This window comes from Aedes albopictus, chromosome 3, assembly GCF_035046485.1.
Source record: "Aedes albopictus strain Foshan chromosome 3, AalbF5, whole genome shotgun sequence".
Classification (NCBI taxonomy): Eukaryota; Metazoa; Arthropoda; class Insecta; order Diptera; family Culicidae; genus Aedes; species Aedes albopictus.
Genome location: NC_085138.1, coordinates 439,194,417 through 439,221,733, shown reverse-complemented (window position 1 = coordinate 439,221,733; position 27,317 = coordinate 439,194,417). Strand labels below are relative to the sequence as shown.

Sequence of the window (27,317 nt, the reverse complement as noted above, 5' to 3'; positions counted from 1 at the left end):
TAGGCACACTAAACGTGCACTACGCCATCAGGGTGCGAAAATCCTAACTTCTTAGGAGGGTTAGAGAATGTATAAGAGATGCTCTTTTCTGGAATTGTAACTCTGCAACAGCACAGTACAGCGAATAGGATGAAAAGGTGATGGCGAAACATATGTGTTCAAAGCAGTGTTGGTAAAATCACACTCAAAGCACACTCATGAACCGCTCCTGCGTGAGCAAACTCGTGCGCGATTCTGAATCATTTTCTCACGCGCGAGATTTTCATGCAAAATCTCGCTCTCACGAGTCAAGCGTCGAAATCTCGTTCGCTTGTAAAACGAACCCAAATCAATTTGAACGGCATTCAATGTTGTTGTACGATAGGTTTGCTTTTGGTCTGTCATATAATCCTAAAACATCGAAGTAAGTAATAAGAATACCAAGAAATAAAGGAATGAGTGAAATCGCGAGTCAACTCATGCATGATTTTTTCGGCGGTGAGTTTGGCGAGTCAAGAATCGCGCGTGAAACAACTCAAGCATGAGATTTGAGAATTTGAGTTTTTACCAACACTGGTTCAAAGATGACCTGGACAGTAGAAGCTCCTTCGCTGCCTTAATAAGTTGTTCTTGTAATAATCAGACGCCACAAAACGAAATCTTTCACTCAAATTAGCTCACCTTACCTCATGTACATCAAAAACATTCACCCAGTAAACATTTCATTCAGCCAGAGCCCCATTCAGAATGAATTTGAGTAAACTTACAACATCTTATGCCATCTTTCATTCAGCTTAGTCCAAATCGTCGGGGTAAACATCCGCTGCTGGTGCGAACAATTTTTATTACTGCAAAAACACGACTCACTGTCCAAAACTCTTTTTTATCTCGTAATTGCTCAAATATTGCGACTATGAGATATCGTTCCACCTGTTTTCGGATATCCACCCCCCAGAAGAAACAAAAATGAGGTCGGGTATAAAAGCCCGTCCGCGAATTTGCGCCGGCTTCAATTGTGGTGCTGACTTGGCTTCCGGACTTTCGTGTCGTGTGGAAGCAGAGGATCAGCCCTCCCCCCGCGTGATCGTAGTTGACCCCCCCCCCCTCGAGCTGAGAGGTGACCTTTAGAGTCACCACTTCGAAGCGAGTGTGTGACTGAAAGTTAAAGTTCTTGGTGTCAAGATGAGATCCTGGGCACTTGGGCTGCTGGTGCTATTTTGCGGAGCAACGACGCTGCAGGCTGCCACCGGTAGGAATTTGGGGAATGCTGTGCTCGTGTGTGCTTGTCATAAATTCCGTTTTTTTTTTCGGTGTCTGTCTGCTTATCTGGTATACTGACTCGCGAGTGAACAGTTCATGTGATCTGCGAAATACTGCAGTGAAAAAGTGATAAAAAATTGTTTCCTTGCGAGAACGATTAAGGAAAGTTTTGCTTTGAACAGGATGGGTTCGGCGGATGAGTGTTCAATGAGTGTCCCTTCTGTTTGCGTTTCAGATAAGGTGGTGTGCTATTACGGCAGTTGGGCTACGTATCGTGTTTCTAATGGAAAGTATGACGTGGAGGACATCAACCCGAATCTGTGTACGCATATAATCTACTCGTTTGTGGGCTTGGATGCGAGTACCAATTTGGTGAAGATTTTGGATACATGGAACGATGTGACATTGCGTGAGTCGAGTTCGAATGGTGCCGAGACAGCTTTAACAATCTTTTTTATTGCTTTATCCAGAGGGATTCCAGCGGTTTGTCGGATTGAAATCGAAAAATCCTAAAGTTAAGCTGTTAGTTGCGATTGGTGGGTGGAACGAGGATTCACATTCATACGCAGTCATGGCTGAGTCGACTGCATCCCGTAAGGTTTTCATCGAATCCGTCGTCAATTTACTCAAAACCTACGGATTTGATGGGTTCGACGTCGATTGGGAATACCCAACGCTTCGTGGTGGAAAGCCAGAGGATCGTGTGAACTTTGTCACGCTTCTGAAAGAACTGCGTGCGCGGTTGCAACCGCTAGGTTATCTACTATCGATCGCGGTCGGAGCGACGAAAGATTACCACAGATCGGCATACGATGTGCCAGAGATCAACCAGTATGTCGATTTCGTCAATCTCATGACGTACGATTTGCACGCCTATTGGGATGCTCAGACTGGGCACAACTCACCTCTTTACGCTGCCACCTGGGAAACGGATTCCTTTACCAGCATGCTCAATTTGGTAAGTGAGAGTGGTTACGAAAAAAAATAATAACATACACTAAATAATCATCATATTCACCCATAGGTATAACATCCCCTCATAAATTTAGTACATATGACATTATGTCAATTCTGCCCTTTACAGGCTTGTACCAATTTGCAGGTACGACTTAACGTTCAAAGAAAAACATGAAAATAAGAAGAGCAGAATATTCCCACCCCCCAGAGCAGAATATTGATTCATTGGCCAATTACGAGATAAAATTGTGAAAAAAATCGCGATCTGGTGGGATTTGAACCCATGACTCCGTATTCGATAGACCGGCGCATTAACAAGCTAAGTCACAGAAAAGGTAACGATTCTTCGGAATAGAAAGCCCTCACCATGAACAGTCCTATTTCAACAATTCCATCTCTGTGTGTGCATGGTGTGGACACGGAGTCAGTTTGGCTTTATATTCCACAGAATCGTTATTTGTTATGTGGCTTGTTTGGTTAAAGCGCCAGTTCAACGAATACGGAGTCGTGGGTTCGAACCAGAACTCATTTTTTCACATTCTTCCAAATAATTAACATTCTGTGTCTTCTTATTTTGAAGTTTTTCCCAGTTTATGGCATCATGTTTATAAAATAAACTGAATCAACAATTCCTCGCCATAGCACTCAGTTTGTGGCAGCAATCTTCCAACCTCGGCCACGTCTGACAATTTGTCAGATCATCCTAAGCACCCGACACTCGTACACTTTGAGTGCTTCTATGTCCTCTTTGAGCATAGTCCATGTCTCATGCCCGTAGAGAATCACCGGTCTTAACCATACGGTACTGAACCATCCACCCCAGAAAGTATGAACGCAGTAAAAAAAAAATATTGGTATTTTGACATTATTGTTGACCAGATCTTTTTGAACACATCCTGGTAATCAACATATTCTCTCAGCAATTGTATCAAGGTATATACGATGCCACCAGTTTGTTTCAAAATAATTTGTAGTTAACGCATTCATTACCAGCCTGACCTTTGCTGCTTCGTGTTTCAGGTGGATAAACATCTCTGCCATTGTTCCAAATGTTATGAAGATCATATCCATGTCGTTCATATGCACATAAACCACTGAATTTCAGGATAATCATACTCCAGCTGCTGAGCTCGATTCGTCTAGATCTGACCAAGGCGAGAGAATTCTGGCTCCTACAGAGCAGTCTCGAGATCATCTCAGGATCATCGAGGGGTTCTTTCCGCGTCATTATCCTATTCCATAACCTTCTTTCGAAGGACCGCTTGATGATGTTGGCGATGAGGGGAGGGCTACCGATGAGGAATTTGAAGGAGTTGTAAAAGCCCTTATCATAGGTAAGGCCTCACATCCGGACAGAGTTCCATACTTGGCCTAAAAATTTGTTAATCGTTTTCCATTTGGCTTGAAAGCCTAGCCTTGTCCTATTCCAAAGTAACATTATTTAGTCGAAGAGAAGAGCTTTTTTGAACCATCATAAAAACAAAATAAAATGTATAAGGTTTTATGACGGTTCCCAACGCCTCTACAAGACTAATTGGACATCAAAATGTTACTTGGGATTACCAAATGTGCGAAAACCTCCCGATGAAACGTTGGCTTATAGAGCTATATGTTGCTCTACACGACCGGAGGTGCTCGAGAAGATCATTCTCAAGAGAAGGTTGAGGCTTCCGGAAAGTAGACCGTAGGCAGTATCTTGTCGTTTTTAAAAACCGCTGAGATAGCTCTCCAGCAAGGGCAATTCGCTGTGCAGTAGTGACCCTGATGTAAAGAACACAATCATTTTAAATTAGGGGAGTTCAATCATGACGACATATGGTAATAGCTTACCCCTTGGTCAGAGAATCGTGACATTGCACTAGTCGCCTACTTACCTCATTGTCTCTTATACATGTTCCCTGGATTTCTTGGATACCTCAGCCTGGTATCCTCACTCCTGAGAACTAGATTTAATCGTTGACCTTACCACTCTTCAGGCCCGTACACATAAAAAGGCGGCAAGGGAGGGGTTTTTTCCCCAAATTTACGGAATGAGCGGAGGGGCACCAAGTGTATGCACCATCGGCAATGGGAGGGGTTTAACCCCCAAAGGCCATCCCTTGTGCATTTCAATGCAGAGCCAACTTCTGAGTTTTGGCACTGCCTTATCTAGTACTGTTGTGAAGTACAATATCTCGCGTATTGTAGCTAGTGACATCTCTTGAACTCACTCTCTACCTCTCTACGTCTTGCAGCATAGAGCACCAGAGCCCCACTGCACTAGATAGCGTCATAGAGTCCTAATGCACAAATCAGCTTTATAATTACTGTTTCAGCGTCACGGTCGTCAACCAATACGTTCCGTATAGAACCGTTTATGCCGAGTTCCATCCTCAGTTCCACACGTGCTAAACATTCTACTAGTGGGGGTGCGCTATGTCTAGTATTTACCCACATCCCTGACAATAGACCGTATTACCACCGAATCTATATTCATGGGTGAGCCGAGCGTAACCGATTCTCAGCCAAGTCAGAACCTTCGGATCTCGAAAATTTATCCATGTTCTAGTGCGGACAGACAACTTGCGGAGTCTGAGAATACAACTGCCCGAGACCCCTTTGAATGCCTACATGCTTGCAGTAATCCAAGGGCCTCTGCTGAGAAGATACCATAGAGAACAGAGGCCTCCCCAGACACTCCTTAGCATACTTCTTCTTATACTAATAAGCTATCGGTGAAATAGTGTGGCCTATCCGCAAACGATAGACTGAGCCACTTCAGGACAGGTATCAGCCCCGCATGCTCCCCTTATGCACCAAGCGATCCCAGGAACGTCCACCTCTCAAACTCGTTGCCATAAGCGAAGGCCTAATGGCTAACTTAGGATGGTCCGTCGATGTAAGACCATACCACTGACCCAAGGCACACTGGACTACCGGCATCCAACTAGATCGATGGTTCCTTTACTGGGCCCGTGTAGCCAAGTCCTTCACTACCAGATGTACTAGTGATAGCCTTCCACCCTCCACCAGTAGAGAAGCTACCGCTGAAGTCTTGAAAACGCCTGAACAGATTCTAAAAATATCATTGTATTGAAGGTGTTCTATCATAGCAGAGTTGCGCCACAGCTCCCGGGTTAACCGGTTCGTGTTGCGCTACTTTATTATCGTATTTCTGACAACACTGCACCCGAGCGTTGCCGATCATGGAAATCTTGTGGGCTCCATGTATATGGTTTCCCACTAGCAGACCACTGAGGGATCAGCTCGGTCTGTAGAAAGCGAAAGTGATTGGGATAGGTCAGTTCTATTTGGGTTCGCTTGAAGAGCAGAAGTGTAAGAGTACTAGTCGTCGCGTAATAAAGAAGATTAATGTTCAGAACACAATTTGTTATACTTTCTGTGTATTAATAAAGACTAGAAGCAAGTGATCAGTTTAGTGCCTTTGATTTGTACTACGTAGAAGATTCCGTGCCTGTGGTTTTCGTCCGTGCCATCGCCGTCATTCTGTCGTGGAACCTGAAAAGAAAAAATACGAAATCATACTCACCTGTGCACCCTATCATCAGTGCTCACACCGTCGTCCTGTGGAAGGAAAAGCTGAAAATAAAAAAGGACACAACGTAGGAGATCGCCACCCGTTTTTGTGGTAAGAACAACCATAAAATTGGTGCCGTGACCAGGATATACATTCGGACAATGGGAAGAATTTTGAAGGTGCTAGCAACGACATCACCCAATTGTATGGCATGCTCGCTGAAGAAACATTCCAAGCGGAAATCGTATCGACATGTGCCGCCGAAGGAACTACTTGGCACTTCACACCTCCAAAAGCTCCTCACTTCGGCGGGCTATGGGAGTCGGCCATCAAGGTAGCGAAGAAGCATCTGTATCGACAGATAGGCGCAACTCTGCTATGATAGAACATACCCGCCGCCTTGAATAACATTCAATTATCAACAAAACAAACGCTTTCGGTCACGAACATCCAGCGCGCGCTCTTTTGGACAGCGCCTCACAGCCAAATCTTATAACCGAGCGACTCGCCAGCATGCTTCGTCTGCGGCGCAGCAACGTCAACATTACGGTACAGGGTGCCGGTAAATTGTCCAAGCCTGTGCGCCAGTCAGTCTACACCGAAATTCGGTCGCAGAATCAGCCATTCTCGTGTGATGTCAACTTCTTGGTGATGGACAAAGTCACAGCAGACCTTCCCTCACAGAATATTTCTACGGCAGGGTGGAATATCCCGAAGGAACTGGTGCTGGCCGATCCTTCGTTCAACAAGTCGCAGCCCATTGACTTGGTACTCGGTGCGAGGCATTTCTATTCGTTCTTCCCCAGTGCTGCACGGTTACAGTTGGCTGCAAATCTCCCAGTCCTCGTTGATAGCGTTTTCGGCTGGATAGTCGCTGGTTCTTCTACTCAAATCCACCCAGACTCCGCTTCCGGCACTTCTGCATCCAGTTCCATAACTATTTCGATGGTGTCCCTCGAGGAAAGCATTGAACGCTTCTGGAAAACTGAAGAATTGGTCCTCAACGACGGTTACTCTGTGGAAGAACGGCACTGTGAGACAGTCTACCAGTCTTCGGTCGAGCGCAATGACGAAGGCCGCTACATCGTTCGAATGCCTCGTCAACCTGATTTCGACGTCAAGCTTGGAGCATCAAAAGCCAATGCGCTACGCCGTTTCCAGCTCTTGGAGAAGCGCCTTGAGCGGAACGCAAAACTCAAGGAAGATTACCACGCGTTTATGCAGGAATACCTCGACCTTGGCCACATGCGCTTGGTAGGAACGCACGAAAAAGAACCTGCAGTAGCCTACTATCTTCCGCACCACCCAGTCTTCAAAGATTCCAGCACGACCACCAAAGTTCGAGTAGTTTTCGACGCTTCGGCAAAGACTTCGACAGGCTATTCCCTAAACGAAGCACTTTCCGTGGGCCCGGTGGTACAGGATGATCTGCTGGACATCATGATTCGCTTCCGAACCTTCAAGGTGGCCGTGGTAGGCGACATTGCCAAAATGTACAGGCAAGTTTTGCTGCATCCGGACGACAGGTCGCTCGTTCGCATCTTTTTTCGATTCACTCCAAGTTCTCCAGTACAGGTTTACGAATTGCTCACTGTTACGTACGGCTTGGCGCCTTCTTCCTACCTTGCAACACGCACATTGAAACAGCTGGCGGATGACGAAGGCGAGGCGTACCCCCTTGGCGGTCCTGCGTTGCGCAAGAGCTTTTACGTCGACGACTTCATCGGAGGAGCACAATCTGTTCAAGAGGCTATTCGACTGCGAACGGAAATGAGCGAGCTACTAGCCAAGGGAGGCTTCGAGCTGAGAAAGTGGACGTCCAATGAGCTCGATGTTCTGCAGGGCCTGAAAGACGACCAAATTGGTACTCAGTCGTCCCTCGAATTCAGCCCTAACGAAACCGTGAAAGCCTTAGGAATCTGTTGGGAACCGGAAGCGGACACCTTGCGCTTCGACTCCAGTGTCGATGAGAACAGCAAACCACCCACCAAGCGTTCCATTTTGTCGGCCATATCACGTTTATTTGATCCACTTGGTCTCATCGCACCGGTCGTCGTGAAATCCAAGATTTTGATGCAGGAGCTCTGGCTGTTATCTTGCGGATGGGACGATCCCGTTCCGGAACAGGTCCAGCAAAAGTGGGAGAACATTCGCAGCGAACTTCCGAAAATTTCCTCATACCGTGTCGACCGCTATGCACTCTTGCCAAACTCAACGATCCAGCTACACACTTTCTCCGATGCTTCAGAGTCGGCGTATGGTGCATGCATCTACGCTCGCTGCGAGAACGCGCAAGGTCAGACTCGTATTTGCCTGCTGGCATCCAAGTCGCGTGTGGCACCCCTAAAACGAGTTAGTCTTCCACGCTTGGAACTCTGCGCCGCTGTTTTAGGTGCCCATCTTTACGATCGGATCAAGAAAGCTATCGGCATCGACATTTCCACCTCGTTTTTCTGGTCCGACTCTGCCATTACGCTGCAGTGGATCCGTTCGCCTCCGAACACTTGGAAGACATACGTCGGTAATCGGGTTTCAGAGATCCAACACTTCACCCATGGCTGTATCTGGAATCACGTCGCTGGCTACGAAAATCCTGCCGATCTGGTGTCACGTGGAATGACAGTAGCGGAATTCGTCGGAAGCAATCTCTGGCGCAGCGGACCCGATTGGTTAGCCCGTCAAGCACAGTATTGGCCAACATGTGAAGCTCCAAACGTACCCGAAGAAGACTTTGAAATTCGAACGGTTTCCGCAGCGGCAACTGCAACGTCACCCCCGATCAACTCGTTGTTCCTACGATGGTCCTCCTACACTCGCCTGCTCCACGTCGTCGCTCACTGCCAGCGTTTCGTTGCAAATTGTCGTGCCAAAACTCGTACTCAACCAGAATCAGACCAAGTTACCACTACCGTCAGCCTCTTTCCCCAACAGTTAGCTGAAGCCAAAACGACCCTAGTTCGCCTTGCGCAAAATGACTCCTTTGCCACCGAAATAAAAGCCCTTCAAGATGGTCAAGTAGTTGGAAAGCGTTCTCCCCTTCGAAAGTTGAGCCCATTCGTCGACCCAGAGAGAGTATTGCGAGTGGGAGGCCGTCTAAGTCTGTCTAAATTGCCCTACCAAAGCAAACATCCTGCACTCCTTCCCAAATCACACCCTTTCACGCGCCTTGTAGCTGAGCACTACCACAAGAAGCTTCTCCACGGCGGCGGGCGTGCTCTGCTGGCAGCAATGCGCGAAGAATTTTGGCCGATCGACGGCCGCAGACTAGTGCGAAATGTAGTTCGTGCTTGCTTCCGATGCTATCGTCTCAACCCGGTGGCTGCACAGCAACAAATCGGCCAGCTACCTGCTGCCCGAGTGATTCCCAGTCGTCCATTCAGCGTAGTAGGAGTTGATTACGCTGGGCCATTCTACCTGAAGGCCATCCACAAACGAGCTGCTCCCACGAAAGCGTATCTGTGCCTCTTCGTGTGCTTCGCAACGAAGGCGGTGCACCTAGAGTTAGTCAGCGAACTGTCCACGTCTGCTTTCCTGGCAACTCTTCGCAGGTTTATCTCTCGCCGAGGCCGCCCCTCGGATATACATTCGGACAATGGGAAGAATTTTGAAGGTGCTAGCAACGACATCACCCAATTGTATGGCATGCTCGCTGAAGAAACATTCCAAGCGGAAATCGTATCGACATGTGCCGCCGAAGGAACTACTTGGCACTTCACACCTCCAAAAGCTCCTCACTTCGGCGGGCTATGGGAGTCGGCCATCAAGGTAGCGAAGAAGCATCTGTATCGACAGATAGGCACGACGCGGCTCTCTTATGAGGACATGAGCACTGTTCTAGCACAGGTAGAAGCGATAATGAATTCGCGGCCACTGCTTCCAATGAACGAGGATCCTGACGACTTGGCCGCATTAACTCCAGGCCACTTCCTCGTCGGTACATCGCTTCTCGCTCTGCCCGACCCAGACTTTCGCACCATTCCGACAAGTCAGCTGGACCACTACTGGAAACTTCAGTCTCACATCGGACGATTTTGGCACCATTGGCAGAAGGAATACATCCAGGAGCTGCAAAAGGACACCAAGGGTCATTCGAGGAACGAGAAATTTCTGCTGGGGCAACTTGTCATCATCGTCGACGAGCAACAGCCAACACTGCGCTGGCCTTTGGCTCGTATAGTCGCCGTTCATCCCGGGAACGACAACATCACTCGGGTCGTTTCATTGTTGACTGCGAAAGGTGTTATCAAACGACCAATTGCGAAAATTTGCCTGCTTCCTTTCGTCGCATCGGTTCCTGATGACAGCGATTCAACATCCAACGATGAACTTCAACTGGAGCCTGCTTTAGATTAAGTAATTACGAAAAAACCTAGAAATTGTTCCTAGAATTTAGAAAACCTTTGTGCATGTGTAGTCAGATGATTTTGCTTGTTTGTTTTGTTGATAATTGAATGTTATTCAAGGCGGCGGGTATGTTCTATCATAGCAGAGTTGCGCCACAGCTCCCGGGTTAACCGGTTCGTGTTGCGCTACTTTATTATCGTATTTCTGACAACACTGCACCCGAGCGTTGCCGATCATGGAAATCTTGTGGGCTCCATGTATATGGTTTCCCACTAGCAGACCACTGAGGGATCAGCTCGGTCTGTAGAAAGCGAAAGTGATTGGGATAGGTCAGTTCTATTTGGGTTCGCTTGAAGAGCAGAAGTGTAAGAGTACTAGTCGTCGCGTAATAAAGAAGATTAATGTTCAGAACACAATTTGTTATACTTTCTGTGTATTAATAAAGACTAGAAGCAAGTGATCAGTTTAGTGCCTTTGATTTGTACTACGTAGAAGATTCCGTGCCTGTGGTTTTCGTCCGTGCCATCGCCGTCATTCTGTCGTGGAACCTGAAAAGAAAAAATACGAAATCATACTCACCTGTGCACCCTATCATCAGTGCTCACACCGTCGTCCTGTGGAAGGAAAAGCTGAAAATAAAAAAGGACACAACGTAGGAGATCGCCACCCGTTTTTGTGGTAAGAACAACCAGAAGGTTTGGAATATTCAACACCGTGGTGCTACTTCTACTCCACAACTCGGAACCGTAAAGTATGCTAGGGACACACTTTACTCTAGTTACTTTAGTCAAAGTGCCACGAGAGACTTCAGAGAAGCGTCCATTGAGGGTCGGAAGGATGTTCAACTTGGTTTTGAGTTTCTCCTTCATTTGTTTGGCATGATTGATAAAGATAAATTACCTTACCGGTCAGACTAAGGCCTGAGTGACCTCTGCTGTACGTCGGAATTGTCCTTATTCTACTCGATCTATGGCTGTGCGTCTCCAGTCATGCACTCCCGGTCACGGGTTGTTATCCGACATCCGGGTGACGTGTCCCGCCCACCGTAGCTTCCAGATTTTCGATCTGGTTGACTCTTTTAACAGATGCGCCTCCTCTACGTTCCGTCGTCCATCTGCAGTCCGCCGTAGATGGTACGTAACACCTTTCGTTCGAAAACTCCAAAAGGCGCGTTGGTCCTCTGTTCGCATAGTCCATGATTCGTGCCCATACTGGACTACCGATCTAGTCAGCGTTTTGTAGATGTTAACAACGTGTGACGGCGAACATTGTTCGATCGTAGAGTTCTGTGGAGTTCAAAGTAAGCACGATTGCCTGCAACAATGCGTCTCTTAACTTCTCTGCTGATGTCGTTGTCGGTAGTCACCAGTGAGTCCAAGTACACGAATTTGGTCATTCAAGGTGAAGTTAAGAATTAGCTTAAGTACCTGAACAAATGCGCTAGAGTATTCCATCTCTTGAGACTAGTCAGGATTAGAAGTCACCAAAAGACAGTCAAGCTCGGGAAAGAGCGTCTCCCCTGCATCGGAATGTGTGTTGCTTTCTAGCTCTGTTGACATGCAACGGTACGAGGGTTTTCCCAAATAACTAAGCAAGGTTATCGGTCTTTAACCCTCCGTCAGCGTTATGTCCATTGCCTGTTTATAATTAAGAATAACTTCTTCTCCACTCGTCATGTATCGCTCCAGTGTACCATTCCCAGTTATTTGTGTCAAGTAGGGCTAACCGACTGATAAGTGGGAAGGTAACCCGATATCGTTAGGACTCGCAGCCTTTCCAGTGTGGCCCGGTTGAGCTCGGTCAAACTGAAATCCTTATTGTAGCCTATTGCTAGACTAAGGTCGCTTTCGTCTTCAAGTGAGTAGCAGAACTTGGCTTCTGCCAATGACTAGGCGTGCAGGAAAGATATCACCGTATTTGAATCATGGTGAAGTTGTCCTCTATTCTTATCACTTTTTCCGCGTGTCTGTTCTCACCACTACTGGCAGCTCTGACCTTCTTCCATAGTTCCGCTGAACTAGTGGTATCAGTGATCTTCGCTGAGAAGTCAGCCCACGCGCTATCTTTTTCCTCTCGAATGACCCTCCTGGTCCTGGTACGCGTATTTTGACACTCTTTCAATTTCTAAGGCCTCACGGGGTCATTGGGAGCCACCCTACACAATTGGCTCTTAGATGCTTACGCCTATGTTTGATAGGCCAGTAGACCTCGGTATTCCACCATGATACTTTTTTTCTGCCACCAGTTGATGTTATCTCGAGAGAAGCCGTCCCAGTCTGCCTTCTCAATGCTCCACCTCAGACTTGTCGTAGTAGACGGTGGGTCTACGGGCTACGACAGGAGAATAGGGCAATGCTCACTCACTACCATGAAGATCGTCGTCTACTTGCCATGTAAACCGACTAACGACATTCCAAGAAGCAATGCAGAGTTTGACCTCAGACTGAATCCTAGTAGTAGGATTCAGCCAACTTGGTTTCACATCATTCAGTACTGAACCACCTGGCATTTCCAGTAACGTCTTACGTATATCGTATGCGGACCCTTTGGTCATGGTGTTCCAGCCCCACTCAGAAGCAATATCTTCTAGGTGGTTCCGAAGAGACATAGGGCCTGACGGCCATGGGAATAGTTTTTTTACCTATATTCTTCTAAACCATGGAGGAATAATCTGCTCAACAGACACTTGAACAGGAAGGTCCTGGTAGTGTGGGGTTCAGGCCGACTTCTACTACACAAGTAAAAACCATGACTACTCTCTCCTCGACATACAACATCATTCCCATGGCTCGCTTTAGGGAATCCATCAAGGTAGCATACTGGCGCTTAGCCGGTTTCCTGAGCGTTCCTCATCACAACAGGGCAACCACCACGCTCCCGCCAAGCTGATCCGCAAGCATCATGAACTGGTACGCGATTTCTGCTGAAGGCTCAAGCCCTATCAGCTAGCATCAAAAGGAGTTGCTGACAGTGCGACCTACCCCTGCCCGGGCCCTTACCGAGGATTTCTTTCTAACCTCGGGCTCGAATCTTACCCAGTAGACCGACGACACGACAACAACGCTACCAGGAAGTTCTCCCCGCGGTCACTAAATCGCTATAAGGGTAGACTTGTCCTACGGAACCGACTCCGAACCCTTGATCCACCCCTTGTTTAGCGTCTTCGAGTCCACGAGTGGACGTAGCGACACTAGCCAGAAGCTTGCGTTTACTGGCATACACGACAAAACTATTGGACATCATCCGGGGCAGTGCCACTATAGATGTGAGAACGGTTTAGTGCAGCGTTTCTCAAACTATGGGTTACGACCCACTGGTGGGTCGCGGGTTGATTTACTGTGGGTCGCGAAGTTATTGCTAGCCATTTTCTAATTTCCAAATACTCCCATGGAGAATACATTTCTAGAAGAGTTATTTCTAGAATTAAAGTTTCTCCTGAATTCTATTAAAAATTTTATATTTTAAGTCATGTCTGGAATATATTGAATATTGAAACTACTGCCTGCGTTCTGAAATCGGGCACCTTAACCTTACCTAGACTTTTCCAAAAAATTAAAAAAGCACTAATAACAAACAAAAAAAATCAAGTTTGAGGGCTACGTAACGTAAGTTTATCACAGCCTGTGAAAGCGATAAAATGTATTCATTTACAAAGGCAGTCCAAATTTGCAAAAAAAAAAAATACTTATTTTATAAATTTTCGTGTTGGTAGGTCACCAAATTCTTTAAAAATTAAAAGTGGGTCCCAAGCTGAACATTTTTGAGAACCCCTGGTTTAGTGGGTAGGGGATGTTATCCTGGCTTCTTTGTTGGTTGATGGAGGTGATCCCTAACCCCATACTACCTAAGCCTTCAGTTTAGGAGTTTGATGAGTCTTCCAGTGATTACTCGAATATTTGAGTTGCGTTTAGTTTAAATTAGTTTTAAGTTAAGTAGTCTTTTGCTTCTAATTTGTTCGGGGAGCTCGAGAACCACATCAATATTCTTACATACCTACATCATCATTATTTCCACATATTAAAACAAATCATTATTTAACAGGACGCGTGTGTACGAGCCTGGCTTGATGCTGGTTTGGCTGCCAATAAACTGATCATGGGCGTACCCGCTTTCGGTCATACCTTCACTCTAGCCTCGACAACCTCTAATGGGGTTGGCGCACGCACCATTGGTGGAGGAACAGCCGGCCCATATACTTTGGAAACGGGAACCTTGTCCTATTTGGAGATATGTGAACGGTTGAAAACCGGCTATACCACTCGCTGGGATGACATACAGAAGGTTCCCTACGCGTTCTTGGGTAACCAGTGGATTTCGTATGATGACGTAACGTCAATTGCTCTGAAAGTTGCGTACGCGAAGAGTAAGAACATAGGAGGAGTAATGGTGTGGTCGATTGAGTCGGACGATGATCGCAACATTTGTGGTGGCGGAGCTCACCCTATCACTAATGCCGTCTACAATGCAGTTTTCGGTTCTTCAGGAACGACAACCACTACGGTCGCTCCAACTACTACAACTACCGTAAAAACAACTACAACGACTGCAGCTCCTAAAACCACCACGACCACCGCTAAACCTGCCACAACCACTACAACGACAACTGCCAAAACTACCACAACTACAACTGCGAAAACTACCACAACCACAACCGTTGCACCTGTCACTACAACAGTGGCTCCAGGAACCTTGGTTTGCAAGAATGGATTCGTAAGAGATCCGACAGACTGCCAGTATTTTTACCAATGTAATCCGGCTGGGTAAGAACTCCACACAACTCGATCCGATAGTCTTGACCGTTCTAACCAATGTTCTCATCCATCCAACAGATACGTCATCGACAGCTGGCGGTTCAAGTGCCAAACAGGGCTCTACTTTGACGAAGAACACTCATACTGCAACTGGGCGTACCTAGTCAAATGTTAAACTTGTTGTTAGTTTAGATTCTAGTATTGAAGCAGCTCACTTTTGTCAATCTAATACTCTACTAATTAGATAGAATAAATCTTAGATAATTAGTATATTCTGAATGTTGTTTCAATCACTGAACCTTTACACACATACATTATGACGTAAACATTCTACCATGGAACTTTCTTTCACAGACAAGTTATTTTGCTACTACAACTCCGTAGCCGAGTACCGTAATGTAGCAATAACTGACCTGAAGCCGAAGCTTTGTACTCACATGGTTTTGCAGTACACCCGTCTTTATCCATACGGAGCCGTATCAACGATTGACCTACCAGCAAGTTCGATTTCCAAATTTGTAAACCTAGGAAAAGCTGCCGGTGCGAAGGTTTTAGTTTCCATTGGTGGACCGGAGCAAAGCTCTTCCGTACTATCCAGCTTGATGTCAATTGTATCGCTGCGGAAAGCCACCGTCCTATCGATTGCCGCCCTAGTCAACGACTACGGCCTAGACGGGATCGACTTCTACTGGCGGTATCCTGTCCTGGCGGGCGGAAATCCCGAGGATCGTGAAAATTTCGTGACATTCTTGTCGCAACTCAAGGCAGCAATGAGTGGAAAGCTGATTGCAATCTCAGTTGCCCCCACCAAGGACTTTTTCCTGTCGTCTTACGACATTGCGGCGCTGTCTTCCTACGTGGACTACGTAAATGTGATGGCATTCGACTTACGGGGTTATTGGGATGCCAAGACCGGTTTCAATGCGCCGCCTTATCCGTCGACAGCGGAATCGTCACTCGATGAGGCACAGCTTAATGTGGTAAGTGTCATAGACAATTTCGAAGATTTTCCACTTTTTGATAACGCATTTTTTAAGGACTCCATTTTAAGAGGATGGATCAGTGCAGGATTAAGTAGTTCCAAGATCATATTGGGAGTATCAACGGAAGGTCACAGCTATAAACTGTCCAGCACGTTTGCGACAGGCTTGAAAGCCAGGACGATTGGGCCAGGAAATGAGGGAGTTTACACGGGTACGCTTGGAGTGCTGAACTACCTGGAAGTTTGTGAGCTGCTCAAGAAAGGCGATTGGACGGTAGTGTGGAGTAATATTCAGAAGGCTCATTATGCGTACAAAGGAGATCAATGGGTGTCGTATGAGAGCCTCGATTCACTGGGGGTTAAGATTGCTTTGGCTCTACAGTACAACGTTGCTGGGATCGGGATGTGGGCCGTGGACGGTGACGATGTTAAGAACGTCTGTGGTGGCGGACCGTTTACGCTGTTGGACTTTGTTAGCATTAGAGTCCTTGCCCCTAGAGAGACTGGCGAGGGGACTACGGCTGCCTGGGCGTCTAGTCCAGGTACAACGATCGCTAAAACGACCACTACATCAACCACTACAACAACCACTACAACGGCAGCACCGACGGGACTTCCGGCAGTATGTCCAAGCAGTGGATTCGTTCGTGATCCATACGACTGTGCCAAGTTTTACCGATGCATCGCAGCTGCCAAGTTTGTCATCCTATCTGTTCAAACCTGTGGCACGGGTTTATGCTTCGATACCAGATACAACGTTTGCAATTGGAAGGCCAATGTTCCGTTTTAATCATAGTTTTAGATTAATCGTAGGATTCGAGTAACAAAGATTGATTTTATTTTTTGAACGTTAATTGCTTTATCATAATTCACAATACTTATTTAATAATTACTTGATATGAAAATATATAAACTATACGAGAAAAATAAAAAAATGCAATTTAATCGACATGTACTTGTATGGAAGAAAGAAATCTGGTTAGTATGTCCGAACTTAGAATCATCGTTCTCCATGGCATTCAGGTGCTAATCGAATTGCTGCTTCCACCTTTCAATCAACTCAGTCCATCAGTCAAGAGGCTTCCGTTCTTGTCCTTACATATTTCGGCTCGTGACACGAAACCACTGCGCGAAGTGCTGAGCACTCCACTTCCCTCAGGCGACTTTTTTCTCCCGATACAGGTGAGTATGCTGTTTCTTTCGTCGTTCTACCGGGTTTCACGCTGCAACATTACCGCTCACACTGCGTTCTTCTCCTCCAAAATACCTCTGCACTTTCAGTTGAATGATACGTTCCATCGATCATTTTATTTTTTTTTTTCAAAATTCAAAATTCAAAACAATAATATAAAAAAAAATATCGATGAAAATATGACATCGTGACCATGACTAGGACCATGATACATATTATAGGAACTTTGTGCTCAGATTGAGAATCAGTGCTTTAAAATCTTTTCAATATAAATGCATACGTTGGTTTTGACAAACAGTTGTAAAATTTGAAACAATTATGAAAATGGAAACCCTGTTTTTCTACTAGATCTACTCGTTACAGGAATTCTCAAGGAATTGCTGCTGATTACAACTCGCTGATTGTCAAATTCCATTGAAAAAGGATCAAATAACCAATGTGCGTGAATTAATCTATTATTTTTTATGGTCCATAAATAACGTCACGAAAAAAATACCATTTTCAATCTCCCCTCTCCCCTATGGCACACTTTTTTTTGTGTGCGGAGCGGACCTGGTGTGATGGTTAGAACACTTGACTATCACGCCGAGGACCTGGGATCGAATCCCACTCCCGACAAACTCACAAAATGTGAGTTCATCCTTCGGAAGGGAAGTAAAGCGTGGGTCCCGAGATGAACTAGCAAAGGGTTAAAAATCTTGTTAATACAGATAAAAAAACACACTTTTTGTATGACATCCCTGACATTTTGTAAAACAATTGCCGTGGGAATTTATAATAAAATTGTCAAACAAACCCAACTAAACCGCTGAAATATTCTATGACATGTGTGCTGCTTGGGAATTTTCTAAGAGACTACTGAAAGCATTTCAAGAGGCGTTGCTGAAGAAGTATCTATAGAGGTTTTGAAAGAAATTTTCATATGAATCTTCAATGAAATTTAAAAAAATCGAAAGAAAGAAATCATAAAAAGCATTTCTAAATAAATTTCCGAGAAAATACTTATATAAGTTGACGATGGAATTCTAAAAATGATAATAAAAGAAATTATCGAAGTTAGTGCCAAAAAATACCGCGGTAATTTCCAAAGGAATGGTCTATCAAATTCGTAAAGAAACATCCAAAGTACTTACTTTCCCATAAAATATCCGAAATAATTCTAATTAAAATTACAAAAACCGATTCCAAGCAAATTGCAGATGGAATAGCAAAAATTATTTTCAAATAAACAACCAAAAATATGAAAACTCCCGCAAAAGTTATCATAGTAATTAGACGAGGAATTTCCGCAAAAAAAAATCCAAATAAACCTACGATGGAATATTCGAATAAATTCCCAAATACGTTGACTAATGATCTCCCATAAGACTCAACGGAATTTACTAATGTAAAGAGAATTAACTTTGAAAGAATTTTATAAAATTAAAAAAAAATAGCGATGGAAATCGCAAAGGGATAAAAGAAAAACTTTTAGAAAGAAATGCTGAAAAAAAAAGTCAAAAGAATCACTAATGGAAAAATTATAAAAATTTCTGAAAAAAAAAATTGAGAAAAATTTTTTCCAGTGATGTTTTTCAGCAATTTCTATTCTATTTCTTATATTTGAACAATATCGCCCGAAATTGCACCGGTAATTCCTTAATTATTTTCCCTGGAAATGCTTTCAATAGTTTTCTCTTAAATACATCCAAGAATTACATCCCATAGGACCTCCCGGGTGGTCCTCTAGGTATTCCTTCAGGAGTTCACTTTTTAAGAGATCTCAAACTGCTAGATAATCTAAAGCTTCCTTAAGGGGATTTATTCGAGAAATCCTTCAGGAGTTCTCCAGGAACTTCTTCGTGAGTACACCTGCAAATTCATGATGGAGTTCCTCTAGGAATTCCTTTGGGAATTCTTACGGATAATTCCTTTAAAAAATCTTCCAGGTATTCCTTCAGGAGTTCTTTTGAGAATACCTTCAATATTTTGCATGGAAATCCCCTCAATATTTCTCCGGGAATTCCTTCCTGAACTCCTCCAAGAGTTTGTTCATGAGTTTCCCTTAAAATGTTTGACGGAGTGCCCCTGGGAATTCTTTCAGGAGTTTCTTTGGAACATTTCATCAAAAGTTGTTCTAGAAATTCCTTCGGGAGTTTTTCCGTGAACTTTTTTACGATCTGTTGAAATTCTTTCAACAGTTTCTCCGGGAAATTTTTAAAGAACTCCTCTATGAATTCTTCAAGGAGTTCCATTAAGATTTTTTCTAAAAAGACCTTTGAGATTTCTTAAAAGGATTTTCTCCGAGAATTTCTTTTGAAGTTCTTCCAAAAATCCCTGGCACAGCTCTCCTGCAAAATCTTTCAGAAAATGCAAAATAATTAAAAAAATGAAAGGTCAAAAAACTCCTCCGAGAGTGCCTTCCTTCCAAAAGTTTTTTATCTCTGAAATTCCTTCAGAAGTTCTCCGAAAATTTTTTTAAGAGTTCCTTTGGGAGTTCATCCGGGATTCCCACAAAGATTTTACCCGGAACTTTCTTCAATAATTCATCCGGGAATGAGTCCAGCAGTTTCACCTACATTTCAAGAATTTTTCCTGGAAATTTCTGCAAAAGTTCCTCCGGAAACACCTTCAGGATTTCTAAGTTTCTTCAACAACTTTTCCAAAAAAAACCTCTGGGAAAAGAAGATCCTTCAGGTCCTTCCATCCTTTAAGGACCGTATCTGCGAGTTTCACTGGGATCTTATGCTGGAGTTGCTCTTAGAATCTTTTAAAAACTTTTGCGGAAATTCCTCCTGGTAAACATTCTCAAGAATATCCTTCGGTATTCCCACGTTCTATTCCCTGGAAATGCCTTCAAAAGTTTTCTTTTAATTGCTTCCAATAATTATATCCGATAGGACCTCTCGGGTGGTTCTCTAGGTATTCCTTCAGGAGTTCACTTTTCAAGATATCTCAAACTGCTTCAGAATGTTTACAAGGAGCTCATATGGGAGTAGTTTAAGAAGTTTCTTCTGATTTTTTTTCCGGAAATTTCTTCAGAAATAATCTAAAAGTTCCTTAAGGGGAATTCGAGAAATCCTTGAGGAGTTTTCTGGGAATTCTTCATGAGTACACCTTAAAATGCATGAAAGAGTTCCTCCAGGAGTTCCTTTGGGAGTTCCTTCAAGAATACCTTTTATATTTTGTACGGGAATCCCCTCAAAAGTTTCTCCGGGAATTCCTTCTTGAACTCCTCCAAGAGTTTGTTCATGAGTTTCCCTGAAAATGTTTGACGGAGTGCCCCCGGGAATTCCTTCAGGAATTCCTCTGGAAATTTTTCTCAATTTGTTTTAGAAATTTATTCGGGAGTTCCTCCGTACACTTTTCACAAGCTGTATCTGGATTTTTTTCAAGAGTTTCTCCAGGAATTTTTTTAAGAACTCCTCATCAAGGAATTTTCATGGAGTTCAAATGCAAAAAATAAAAATAAATAAAAACAAGAGGTGAAAAAACCATTTCGAGAGTTTCTTCCTTTCAAAAGATTTTTATTCCCGAAACTCCTCCAGAAGTTCTCCAGAATATCTTCAAGAGTTCCTTCGGGAGTTCATTCGAGATATCCTCCAAGATTTTACCCGGAAATTTCTTCATGAGTTCATGCGAGAATGAAACCAGAAGTTTCACCTGAATTTTAAGATTTTTTTCTGGGAATTTCTTCAAAAGTTTCTCCGGAAAACCATCTACCTCTAACATATTTTCTGGGAATTTCTTAAAAAGTTGCTTCAGGTATATCTTAAAAACTTCTTTCGGAAACGTATCCGGGTGTTTCACTGACAACTGATGCTGGAGTTACTCTTAGAGTCTTACAAAAACTTGTGGGAATTGATAAACTTTCTCAAGAATATCGTTCGGTAATAGGTCCCAGAATCGCACCGGTAATGCATACATTATTTTCCCCTGAAATGTTTTCAATTGTTTTTCCTTGAATGCTTACAAGAATTTAATTCGAAAGCACCGCTGGGAAATCCCTCTAGGAATTATTTCAGAAGTTCACTTTAGGAGAGATCTCAAACTGCTTGAAAAGCTTAAATAGAATTTGTTTTGGGAGTTTCTTTAGAATTTCTTCCGGAAATTTCTTCACGATATTCCCCAAGATTTCTTTCAGGATTTTCCTCAGGAGATAATCTAAAAATTCCTCAAGGAGGGGTGTTTCGAGAAATCCTTGAATAGTTCCTCCGGGGATTTCTTCGTGAGTACACCTGAAAATGCCTGATGATGAATTCCTCCGGATAATCCTTCAAAAAGTTTTCCGGGAATTTCTTCGGAAGTTCCTATGAGAATTCCTTCAATATTTAAATTCCTCAAAGAGCTTCTCCGGGAATATCTTCAAGAACATGTACAAGGAATTTTTCAAGAAGCTCCATCAACGATTCCTCTAAAAAGACCTTCAAAGAAAGATTTTTTTTATGAGCTTTTTGAAGAATTTCTGAAATTCCTACCCCAGCTCTCCCTGGAAATACAATACAGTCAATGCATTTTTTTTTTCAAGAAGTCAGTAAATTCCGAAAGATTTGTTTTCCTCAGAATTCTTTCAGAAGTTTCTCCGAGAATATCTTCAAGAGTTCCTTTGAGAATGTCTTAAGCACTCAGAGACGAATGCCCCCTCAGGGTAAAGTCTCTCTAAACAAAAAAATGCCTTTAGCAGTTTCATCTGAAAGCAGTTCATCTGAAGTTTTTTTTTTTGGAATTTTTGCAAAAGTTTCTCCGGAAATTCCAGCAGCACTTCCTCCATTATTTTAAAAGCTTTTCCGAAAAAAAAAACCAGCAAAACTCTCAGGAAAACTCCTAGTGGAACTATTCAAATTCTCGGCTGAGCTCCGTTGAAAACTTTCACTGGAATTTTTATCTGAAATCCTGGTGGAATTCTTAGAAAATTGTATTTGTGAAACTCCTGATTGATTGATTGATTTGTCTTTATTAAAGAGACTTTCAGCCCTTGGCTGGTTCGTCTCTTGTGAAACTCCTGTAGAAATTCGCGGTGGAACTTAAACAGAATCTCCGGTGGAAATCCTGGAGGAGTTCCCGGTAGAGCTCCTAGAAAAAATCCCAAGTGCAACCCTATTATCTCCATGAAGCCGGTTCATTTATGGAATTTTTTTTTAAATATTTAAAATAAAAAAATGAGTACCGCTGAACCCCTATACTTTATAATACACGTGGTGTTTGATCTTTATCATATTTTGTTCTTGTTGAGGTTGTCAAAACAAAAAAAAAAGTAGCTGAACAGAAACTCAAGTTCCAGGCGCGCCACGTCGCTGCCTCCGACACTTTATGTCCCACGCCGATGATTTTCACATTTCGCGCCGGGGATCAGTGTGCGAGCAAAATTAAGTTCACTTAAAGTTGAAATAAAAAAAATCTCGTGATCACTATGTTCTTAAAACTTTTTTGTTTTATTTTTTCCGTAGATTGCATTCATTCATCATTCATCAAGTTTCTTCAGAGATTCTTCCTAAAAATTCATCAGGGATGCCTCTTTTTTCGGAAGATCTCGACAGAAGTACGGAAAACTCCAGGAGTTCCTTCAAAAATTCTTTCAGAAGGTTTCGGGGATGCCTCCCAGTGATATATCAGAGATTTCGTCCAGAAAATCCTTAAGGGATTCCCAAAGAAGGTCCTTTAGAGATCACTCTGAGAGTCACTTCAGGGATTCTTTCTGAAGTTCCTTCACTAATTCGTACAGGAGTTTCTTGGGAACTAGTCCAGGATTTCTCCAGGAATTCCTGAAGGAACTTCTAGAATTCCAGCAAGGGATTTCTCCTGACGTTCTGTAGGGATCGCTCAAGAAGATCCTTCAGATATCACTCCGGGAGTTTCATCAAGGTTTCCTACAGGACTTGCTTCTAGCATCCCTCCAAGGATTTCTTCAAGAATCCGTCCTTTCGGGATTGCTCGTGGAATTACTTCAGAATGCCACATGAAATTTTGTTAGAAATTCTTTCAGGAGTTTATTCAATGATTGCTCTAGAGGTTCCTTCGGTGATCTCTCCAGGAGTTCGTTCAGGGACCTCCCTAAAAGCTCTAGGAGGACTCAGGGATGCCTTCAGATGTTCATTAGAAATTCCTTCGGAAGTTCCCTAAACTCATTAGGAGTTCGCTCAGGTATCCTTCAAGAAGTCGCTTCCCTTCAGAATTTTTTAGGAGGATTAATAAATGCTTCCCCGACGTCCATCACGAATTTCGTAAGGAGTTCCTCTCGGGATTCCCGCAGGAGGTCATAAGAAATAAGTCTGGGAGTTCCTGCAAGGATTCCTTCTGAAGTTCCTTAAGAAATTCCTACAAGAGTTCTTACAAATTAGCTCAAGAGTTCCTTCAGAGATTCATCCAACAGTTTCTTGCAGATGTTCCTTCAGAAATTGCTCCTGAGTTTCTTTAGAGACTCCTTCAGAAGTTCCTTCAGATGTCTCTCCGGGAATTCCTGCAGCGAATCTTATAGGAGCATCCAAGAATACCGCCAGCAGAATTCAGGGATTCCCCAGAAGTTTATTCAGGGATTCTGATATAAGAGTTCCTTCAGGATATCCTAGATATCTCGAGAAGTTTCTTTAGGAATTCTTCAAGGAGTTCTACCAGGGATCACCCCTGGGGTTCTTTCGGATTGTAGATTGAAATTGAGATGTTGCCAGGAGAACTCACGGATGCCTGCAGGAGTCATATCAGAGATTCTTCCAGAAGCTCATTCAGGAATTCCTACAGGAGTTCCTTCAGATATTCTTTAGAGTATACCTCCTGCAAATCCTTCACCCTACTCGGACACATTCATTTAAAGAGATTTAGCTGAAAATTTTTCGAGGAATCCACTTGGAAACCCTTCAGAGATTACTACCGGAAGTTCTTCGGCAATTCGTCCTGGAACGCAGGGGAGATTCCTCCTGGGCTTCCTTCATGGATTTCCCCTGAAATTCTTTCGGGGTTTCCTCCCGGAATTTCTTTGATGATTTCTCTTAGAATTGCTTCAAAGATTCCTCCTGGAGAGATATTCCTCATATAATTTCCTCCAAGAATCCTCCAGGAATTTTAAGGAAGAATAATGAATGCCTCCTCGAGATCCATCAAGAATTTCGTAAGAAGTTCTCTCGGAATTCCTGCAGGAGGTCATTCCTTCTGAAGTTCCTTTAGAAATTCCTACAGGAATTCTTACAGAAACTAGCCCAAGAGTTCCATCAGAGATTCATCCAACAGTTTAGGGATTGTTGCAGATGTTTCTTCGGGGATTGCTCCTGAGTTTCTTCAGGAACTCCTACAGGAGTTCCTTCAGACATCTCTCCGGGAGTTGCTTCAGCGAATCTTTTAGGATCATCCAAGGATACCTTCAGCAGAATTCAGGGATTTCCCCAGATGTTTATTCAGGGATTCCTATATAAATGTTCCTTTAGAATATCCTAGATATCTCAAAAGGTTCCTTTGGGTATTCTTCCAGGAGTTCTACCTGGGATCACCCTTGGAGTTCTTACAGATTGTAGATTGAAATTGAGATGTTTCCAGGAGTACTCACGGCTGCCTGCAGTAGTTATATCTGAGATTTTTCCAGAAGCTTATTCAGTAATTCCTACAGGAGTTCCTTTATGAATTCTTCAGAGGATACCTCTTGCAAATCCAACTCAGAAACATTCCTTTTGAGAGATTCAGCTGAAAATCTTTCGAGGATTCCGCTTGGAAATCCTTCGGAGATTGCTACCAGAAGTTCTTCAGTAATACGCCCTGGAATTCCTACAAGGGGGATTCCTCCAGAACTTCCTTCATGGATTTCTTCTGAAATTCTTTCGGGTTTCCTCCTGGAATTTCTGTTATGATTTCTCTTAGAAATGCTTCAAATATTCCTCCTGGATTTTCTTCAGAGATTCCTCATATAATTTCCTCCAAGAGTCCTCCAGGAATTCCTCTGGTGATTTCTCCTAGATTTTGAGATTTCTCGGGATTTTCTTCGCGGTTCCTCTTGTAAATCTTCCGGGTATTCCGCTTGAAAATCTTTCGGAGAATTCCTACAAAAATTCCTTCATGGGATCCCGCTGGAACTTTTGCAGGGATTTCTCCTGAAATTTCTTCGGGGATGCCTACTGCAATGTTTACTGGAATAAGTTCTGGAATTTCTTCGGATATTGCACCTAGAATTCCTTCGAGGCTTCCTCTTGGAATTCTTTTGGTGATTCCTCTTCGAACTTCTGCGGAGATTCCTCCTTAAATTCTTTCGGGGTTTCCTTCTGGAATTCCTTAAGTCATTCCTCCTATAATTCCTTTGAGAATTTCTTCTGGAATTCTTTTGGGGATTCCTCTTGCAATTCCTATGGTGGTTCCTCCTAAATCTCTCTCAGGAATTCCTCCGGAGATTTCTTATGGATATTTTTCCTTGATTCCTCCTAGCAATCCTTAGGGGATTCTTTTTAGAATTCCTTCGGGAATGGTCCAGAAGATCCTTCAGGGATTCCCATAGGAGGTCCTTTAGAGGTTACTCTGGGAGTCACTTCAGGGATTCCTTCTGAAGTTCCTTCAGGAATTCGTACAGGAGTTTCTTAGGAACTAGTCCAGGATTCCTCTAGGAGATCCTTCAGGAATTCCTCTAGAATTCCAACAAGAGATTTCTCCTGACGTTCTGTAGGGATCGCTCAATAAGAGCCTTCAGATATCACTCCGGAAGTTTCACCAAGGTTTCCTACAGGAGTTGCTTCTAGCATCCCTCCAGGATTTTTTTTCAAGAATCCCTCCTTTGGGGATTGCTCGTGGAATTACTTCAGAATGCCACATGAACATTTTTTAATGATTCTCCAGGAGTTCGTTCAGGAAAATCCCTAATAGCTCTAGGAGGACTCAGGGATGCCTCCAGATGTTCATTAGGAATTCCTTCAGAAGTTCCCTAAGCTGTTTCAACAGGAGTTCGCTCAGGCATCCTTCATGAAGTCCCTTCCCTTTGGACTTTTTTCAAATCCCTCACCCTACCCGGAAACATTCCTTTAGAGAGATTTGGCTGAAAATCTTTCGAGAATTCCAGTTGAAAATCCTTCGGAGATTGCTACCGGAAGTGCTTCGGCAATTCGTCCTGGAACTCCTGCAGGGGAGATTCCTCCTGGACTTCCTTCATGGATTTCCCCTGAAATTCTTTCGGGGTTTCCTCCTGGAATTTCTTTGATGATTCCTCTTAGAATTTCTTCGGAGATTCCTCCTGGATTTTCTTCAGAGATTCCTCATAGAATTTCCTACAGGAATTCCTTCGCTGATTTCTCCTAGCGTTCCTTCGGGGATTCCTCCTGGAATTCCTTCGGAGATTTCTCTTGGATTTTGTTCAGGGTTCCTCTTGAGAATCCTCTGAGAATTCCGTTTGGGAATCCTTCGGAGAATTCCTACAAAAATTCCTTCATGGGATTTTTGCAGGGATTTCTCCTGAAATTTCTTCGGGGATTCCTACTGCAATTATTACTGGAACTCGTTCTGGAATTTCTTCGGATATTGCACCTAGAATTCCTTCGAAGCTTCCTCTTGGAATTCTTTTGGTGATTCCTCTTCGAACTTCTGCTTAGATTCCTCCTAGAATTCCTTCGGGGTTTCCTTCTGGAATTCCTTATGTGGTTCCTTCTATAATTCCTTCAGGAATTTCTTTCTGGAATTCTTTTGGGGATTCCTCTTGCAATTTCTTCGGTGGTTCCTCCTAGAACTCTCTCAGGAATTCCTTCAGAGTTTTCTTTTGGATATTTTTCGTTGATCCTTCCTAGAAACCCTTAGGGGATTCTTTTTAGAATTCCCTCGGGAATGGCCCTCACGCCGCCGTCGAGCAAAATATAGTCGGCGCACAGGCGCAAGACAACTCGGGGTCAAGAGTGATAAGGAAATTGCAGTGTACTTTTCTTTGGAGTGCTTATTTCACGATATTTTAGTTAGTTCTTAACTTGAAAGGAACATCAAAGTCTCGTCATGCAGTGTTGATGCTAATTAAGTACCTAAACATTCACACGTTTTTCCCTCGTTTCCCACCAATTTCCAGTTCGAATGATTTCAATTCGCCTCATTTTGCAAACTACCGGAAAAAAAACTTCACGCAACACTCAGTAATTATCCGCACGAACCTGAGCGTTAGGCCAAACGAGGTTTTCCATATTTTTGCCGAAGTAAAGCCATTTTCCACACCTCATTCTCGTCATGCAAGGACGATGTCGTTTTTTTTTTCTCTCTAGCACCATCAAACGACGAGACCAGCTGTGTTCGACAGGTTCGACTAGAACGGAGCCCACCCACCGGCGAAGCTGACGAGGACAAGGACGAAGACTCCAACCACGACGACGTCTGGAAATTGGTTCCTCTATTTATGGGTGAAAAGTGACTGTGCTG

General features: G+C 43.8%; 1 protein-coding gene across 2 annotated transcripts; it reads left to right on the top strand.

Annotated features, from left to right (window-relative positions):
* The first annotated feature begins 1,025 nt into the window (after positions 1 to 1,025).
* On the top strand, positions 1,026 to 16,730 carry LOC109425875 (chitinase-3-like protein 1). Of its 2 annotated transcripts, XM_029876278.2 has the most exons (5): positions 1,041 to 1,228; positions 1,475 to 1,648; positions 1,710 to 2,197; positions 14,099 to 14,817; positions 14,887 to 15,068. In XM_029876278.2, exons 1-5 carry the CDS (start codon positions 1,162 to 1,164, stop codon positions 14,981 to 14,983), a joined length of 1,545 nt encoding a protein of 514 aa, XP_029732138.2. In that variant the 5' UTR covers positions 1,041 to 1,161; the 3' UTR covers positions 14,984 to 15,068. The 2 variants fall into 2 exon arrangements, with proteins under 2 accessions (XP_062712570.1, XP_029732138.2); XM_062856586.1 differs by lacking the exons at positions 1,475 to 1,648; positions 1,710 to 2,197; positions 14,099 to 14,817; positions 14,887 to 15,068 and adding exons at positions 15,163 to 15,788; positions 15,846 to 16,730 and having other exon boundaries at positions 1,026 to 1,228.
* Positions 16,731 to 27,317: the final 10,587 nt, after the last annotated feature.

Excerpts from the sequence above, each read along its gene's own strand:
- LOC109425875 (XM_029876278.2), top strand. The coding sequence starts at position 1,162 with ATGAGATCCTGGGCACTTGGGCTGCTGGTGCTATTTTGCGGAGCAACG. Across the intron at positions 2,198-14,098 it reads TTACCAGCATGCTCAATTTG|GACGCGTGTGTACGAGCCTG; the intron begins GTAAGTGAGAGT and ends ATTATTTAACAG. Across the intron at positions 14,818-14,886 it reads TACCAATGTAATCCGGCTGG|ATACGTCATCGACAGCTGGC; the intron begins GTAAGAACTCCA and ends TCCATCCAACAG.